Source organism: Cariama cristata, unplaced genomic scaffold, assembly GCF_000690535.1.
Source record: "Cariama cristata isolate BGI_N322 unplaced genomic scaffold, ASM69053v1 scaffold36042, whole genome shotgun sequence".
Lineage (NCBI taxonomy): Eukaryota > Metazoa > Chordata > Aves > Cariamiformes > Cariamidae > Cariama > Cariama cristata.
This window is the reverse complement of record NW_009603927.1, coordinates 49,059-55,058: the sequence shown is the minus strand read 5'-3', so window position 1 is coordinate 55,058 and position 6,000 is coordinate 49,059. Positions and strand designations below refer to the sequence as shown.

General features: G+C 35.9%; 1 protein-coding gene across 1 annotated transcript in view; it reads right to left on the bottom strand.

Annotated features, from left to right (window-relative positions):
* Nucleotides 1-1,196: 1,196 nt before the first annotated feature.
* The window catches only part of USP10 (ubiquitin specific peptidase 10), a gene marked incomplete at its 5' end in the record, with an annotated part of 46,066 nt that continues 41,262 nt past the window's right edge, over nucleotides 1,197-6,000 (bottom strand). The window contains 3 exons of the mRNA XM_009695390.1: nucleotides 1,197-1,655; nucleotides 4,013-4,078; nucleotides 5,380-5,524. Coding sequence (XP_009693692.1) covers nucleotides 1,468-1,655; nucleotides 4,013-4,078; nucleotides 5,380-5,524 — 399 coding nt within the window. The remainder of the gene's footprint in view (nucleotides 1,656-4,012; nucleotides 4,079-5,379; nucleotides 5,525-6,000) is intronic.

Sequence of the window (6,000 nt, the reverse complement as noted above, 5' to 3'; positions counted from 1 at the left end):
TGATGCACTAAGCACACACCACCATCATCAAATTAAAGATTAAACCATATACAGATTTTATCATCTTCAGCAGCAGGGAAGGCAACACGAGGCTGATCAAGGAAATATTTTTACCCAAGATTTCAAAGAAAATGACAACTGGCAGAAGAAGGGAATATTTTCACAAATATAAAACAAAACAACATCTACCTCAAAAACCAACCGTGCAGAGCTTTCACATAGGATACAGAAGGAATTAAACCTCCTTTTCTGGCCGACGGGTGTTCAGCCCTGGGACTGTGAGGGTGTGGGCCCTGTGTTAAGACTTGTAACTGTGCTGCGCTGACTGATCTCCTCGCCCTTTCCTTCTCCCCTCAAAGTCCAGTTCCATCTCAATGCCAAACGGGAACATTTCTGATGTTTCAAGGAGTTGTGAAAGAAAAAAAAAAATAAAAAAAATCTACACTTCATTTGGGGAACGCTATCTATACCTTGTAAAAGTGCTACACAGCAATTTTTCGAGTTTCCAAGGGTAGAATTTCCACTTGAGGAAAAACAAAACACACACGCACACACCTTAAACCAACTTTGTGACTTTTATTGATGGGCGACAACTTTATACTTCTAGATATCACTAAACTGTGTACAATTAGGAACTCAACATTATAGGAGAGCAGACAGCAAAATTAAACAAAGCAGACTTAAAGAAATATCAATCTTAATTATTTTGCCCATTTTTAAATTTCATGTACACAGAAGCATAAATGCAGTTTGAAATTTCTTAATAGCAATAAAGTTACAATCACCCATCTATATAGACTAACATCTTAACTCCAAATATTTGATCTGCAATGTGTACTTAAGCAGTTTCTCATCGCACAATTATTAAAACGTGTCTTCCTATTAGGAACCAGCAACTCCGCATTTTGTACGTTTGTACATTTTCTGAAGCACATAGGACCGTTTCCGTCTCATACACATCGGCTCATATTTTACCACTTATCAAAAACTATTGGGGAAGCAGAGAGCACTTTTTATTTTTTTTTATTTTTTTATTTTTTTACTTAAGTAAAGATAAAACATTTTCACAGAAATCTACAAGTTCTGTTGCTGGTGCAGGGTTTTCTTCTACTACGCAATTAGAAAGTGGGAATCAAATGCAAATCCCCTTTTATTATCTTAGGATTCAGCATTAACTCAGATTCTTTATTTTTTTGTATTTTTGTGATTCATGAGACTGAGTCTTTCAACCAAGTGACTTCATTCTGCAAAGTTAAAAGTCAACACAAACTATGTTGTGCACAAACCCAAGGTAGTTTCCTTTATCACTCTATCCCATAGTTGCAAGGGAAAAGAAAAAAAAAAAAAGAAAAAAGAAAAAAAGAAAAAAGATTCACTCAAAAGAGCATTTACAGGAGAAAAAAGTTAGTGATAGTTGGCGTTCTACAAAGCAGGTATCTTGCACACACAGCGTAAAAGGGAAAAGTTTCACAGCAGGTCAACTCGGCGGTAGTACAGGAGGTAGGCTGTGCGTTCTGCAGACGGCTTCACCACCTGGTACTGATTTATCACTTTGACTGCCTGGTCATCGATGCGTAACCAGCCATTTAGACCAATTTGGAAGACGTCCGTAGTGTAATGGCCACCAGTTGCGCTGTTTCCATGATGATAGACAACTGTAAAGAGAAATTCATGATGCACATATACACTATACACAGATAAATAGCCACTGAAAAAGTAAATAAAGAAAAAACAACACGTATTGCTTTGTTTGTAGCATACTCGTGGTTTATGCAGATGACAGGATCTGGCTTAAGCAAGAATCTTTACGCGTTTAGTTCTTGCTTGCTTACATTTGACGCTATGTAATGTTTCTCCAGCATACCAAATCGCACAATTCTAATAGGAAGTTTAAGTAAATTAAGAATCAAAAGCATCAGATTGCTCTCTATAACTTCCTAGAGGATTTTCTGGGAAGGATTTGTCTCAATAAAGGCCATCTGCAACGGCACAGCACACCTTTCAGAGCTTACAACAGGTACTGCCACGCTTAGCGACATGTTCTAAGCTGCACATTCGCTGTCTGCTGACAACAACAGTATTTTATTGAAATTATTTATAAAAAAAATTGGGTAAAACTATGTAGTATATAAAAAAAAAATCAGGTAAAAATATGTAGTAGTCTATTAAAATCAGGAAAGACTTTTCAAACCGCATTCATTACGAATGTAAGCCAGTTATTCCCCTCTGACCATTTCTTAAATTTTGTCTTAACTATATTTTTATTCTGAAAACAGGTTCCATGGAAGTACCAATCTACAAGTTTCACATTTATTAGTTCTCAGTAACCTCCTTAACAAAACCGTGAACTGAACGCCTCTGATAAATTGCTAATACTGCTACTTCCAAGAATGAATCAAACTTGTTTCTTTCCCCAATTATCTGCGTTCTCAGAAGTGTTCCGCAGAAAAGACGTCTCGGCTTTCCTTGCGGAAACCAAACTCAAAGCTTAATGCTGAGCTCTCAGTGCTCGGTGTGGCCACTGCCTCCAAATCGAAGAGATCTTTTATGTATGTAATTCTAAGGATGAATATAAGAAATTGCATTTAACTCCTTTTAGGAACATGTGAGCCCTAACCATAGTTAACAAGAACAAATGAAGAACAGAAGGAATTGCTGTATTTGACACAAGATTAGAAGATATAACTACGAAATTGTTTACACTTTCAGACTAGAGTCGCATTTCAAGCTTACTCAGATTTTCTTCACACTTCTACGAAAATGAGCATTTTAGAGTAACTTGACTTAAGCAAAGCAAAAAGGCAGAATATACTACATCTATACATTTTGGGGAATTTAGGAAGTAATTTTTTTTTACAGGAACTTAAACTTGAATTACTGAATTTCTAAAATGTATTGTTAAGTAATTAGGCAAATCCTGGACAACATCTGAAATTTAATTCTTCAAAAGCTTATTTTAGTAATTTAAAATTCATCTAACAAGCTCAGTTTCTGTGGATGAGAAGTCCTAGACCGACAGAAGACTGAAGTATTGTACTTTTCCACAGGAGGAGTTAGAAAAAATTACACTGGTAACACATATTCTTCAAGCCACCTTATATACACTGTCTAAACTTGTCCCATGAAAACCACTATCAATAAAAAAAAAAAAATTACACTGCCAGAAACAGTCTTGCATTTTCACAAGAGACAGGTATGTTATTTCCTTCTGTAACCTCAGCAGTCACAAAACTGGATCCAAACCACCAAGTCACATAAGGCCACCAGTACTGGCGCAGATTTGGTGACGCAGAAGTTAAGACCTCCAGTTCTCCAGTTTATTACGTTCTCCTCACACCAACACAAATAAGCAGGTGCAAATCGTAAACTGTAAACTGTGTAGGAGTTTTAAACTTCAGGAAATTCATTACTGCCCAGAGTCTGTTTTGCTCAATATTTAAATACTGCTTCTGAATTCTTACACAAGCTTCCAATCTTAACTACCAATTTAGATATTTTGTATACATCGCAAACACTCTTAAAAAGATCGTTTCCTCACACAAAAATCATCATCTCCTCCAAGTTAAACTTTTCCACCTACAATATGCTATTCATAGCCTGCTAGCAATATTCATCTTGAGGATTCAAAGGGATGGATGGAAAGCCAGCATTCAAACAGCCATTTCAAAAGACATTTCAAACATTATCTGAGAATATGTGGTGTATTTAGGCATAGTTAATTACAGCCGTATTTCAGCTTCTGCTGATATTTTTCAAGGTGGATCTGTTACAGAACTCTGTTTTTGCATAAAGCTGGATCAGTGAGATATATAAATACAGATATAACAATATATGTGTATAGACACACATGCAAAAAAAACCACTAAGCACAAGAATTTGACACCCACAAGCTACTTCAGTGTAATTTAAAAGAAAATATTTTCTATAATAGAGGAAACTCCAGCATTTCTAGAATTCTATATGCAGAATTTGTATTTGCAATACAGGTACTAGAGGCATACAGATAAAATACCTGCAAAGAGCCGGTAGGTTCTTTGGCCTTTAAAAATTTTACTTTTCACACCAGGAGATAGTAGCTCTGGAGAAGGAAAAAAAGTCACAAATGCAAGAGTTAGCAAGTTTAGAAACGCTATTTCAAAAGGATCAATTATTTCTCAGGGAAATCAACACTACCATAAAGGAGAAAGTTTTAATTAAAACATCTTCTGTAGCCTTTAAAGAATGTTCATGGTTCTGATACCTGGTAATCAAGGGAATTAATTTTGAGGTTTGCTGAACACTAGCATTTATGGAAGGTTTAAAAAAGCCATCAAAAAAACTGTAAGGGGCAGGGGGGGGACGGGGGACGGGCAGGGGGGAAGGGGTCAAAAAAATCAGACTATTCAACTTTTTTCCATTCATTTCTCCTGTCAGACAATGACAAATCAATTTCAGATTTCAAGCCATATTACAATCATTTTTGTCAGTCACGGCAAATTGAACTAGTTCTACAATTTTACATTCTTTAAGGAATTTTTTTAAATGAAAATATTAAGTTGAAGGAAAGGGTAGTGTCTGACAAAGTACTTGAGATATAAGTAATGATTAATTTTATTTATTTTTTCCTATTTGAGCTAGTGGCTGCCTGACAGTCAATTTTTTGTCAGATCAAAACAAAATGCATTTCATTTGGCAAGTTTCAGGTGCTGGATTATATGCAAGTTCTCACATTTTTCAAAATCAGTATCTCTTCAGATACTTGTTAAATGAAAGAACTCTGTTGTTTAACCTCTGAACTATGGCTTGTCTACCTTCAGGCTGCATTTTCTACAAAATGCCAGTTTCCTTTCATCAGCCACTGTTTATTACAATAATTTGGCACTTCTCCAAATGAAATCTGAGATAAAAATATCTAGTCTTACTTGGCAACCACCTTGTATAGGGACGTACCCCTCATTCAACAGGATCACTTCCAATACTTGTCCTCACCAGTCTACAACCTTACTCCTTAAATCTGCAGGAAACTCTTACTTGGACAACCCAATGTCTAGGATGTGCCAAAGGTTTTAAGACCTTTCACTATAATGTTCTTTGCAAAATGGATGCCTAAATTCATATACAGGCAATGTCAGGTTTGGCAAGACTGAACCCAGAAACCCAAATACATTCTTTTTACGAAGGAGGGGAAAAAACCCAAAAAAACCCAAACAAACAAAACACCAAAACCTAACAACCAGCATACAAGATACTCATTCAAATTACTACGTTTCCAGGCAACAATGGAGAATAAAGTTTGTGCACAAGAAAGAGGAAGAAAACTGAAACACAAACAGATACCCCTAGGAAACGCAACATTATCTTTTTCCTAAAGAGGGGGCAATTCTGTTCAAAAATCTTTACCTTTACTAATTTCCAGATCAACAGGATATTCAATATTCTTGATAAGCTTCTGACATCCACCAGTTTTCTCATATACAAACCGCTTGAGGTGTAAAACAAGAACGGGGGGGAGTTCTTCTAGTGTCACTCTTCGACTGATCTCCACCTAACACATACATAGAACAAAGATGAAGAAAACATGTAATTTTTTGTTAACTGCTCAAAATTACTTCTTTAAATGAGGAATAAGTCTTTAATTTTAAATACATTAGCAGAAAAAACACAGATTTGTTATTATAATATTAATTTATGATAAACACTGCAGTTTATGACTTTAAGCACACTGGATCTTCAACCAACGTGTTGCGTTAAAAGAGAACTCAATACTATTAGAAGAATTTCATGCGTTATAATGAGCACAGACACGTAGGTACTGCAGTACTAAAAACACCTTGCTGGAGATCCCCCCAGGAACAACAACTCATGACAGTTTAGCAACTAATAGTTCTCAGCAAGCTATTATACTCTAATCAAAGGTCAGTAACTTTTAACACATTCTGCTCATTTCAGAGAACTCTGAACTATAGAAGACAACAGCACCACACCTCAATACCTGATGTACAGGGTTTCAAAAAAAAAACT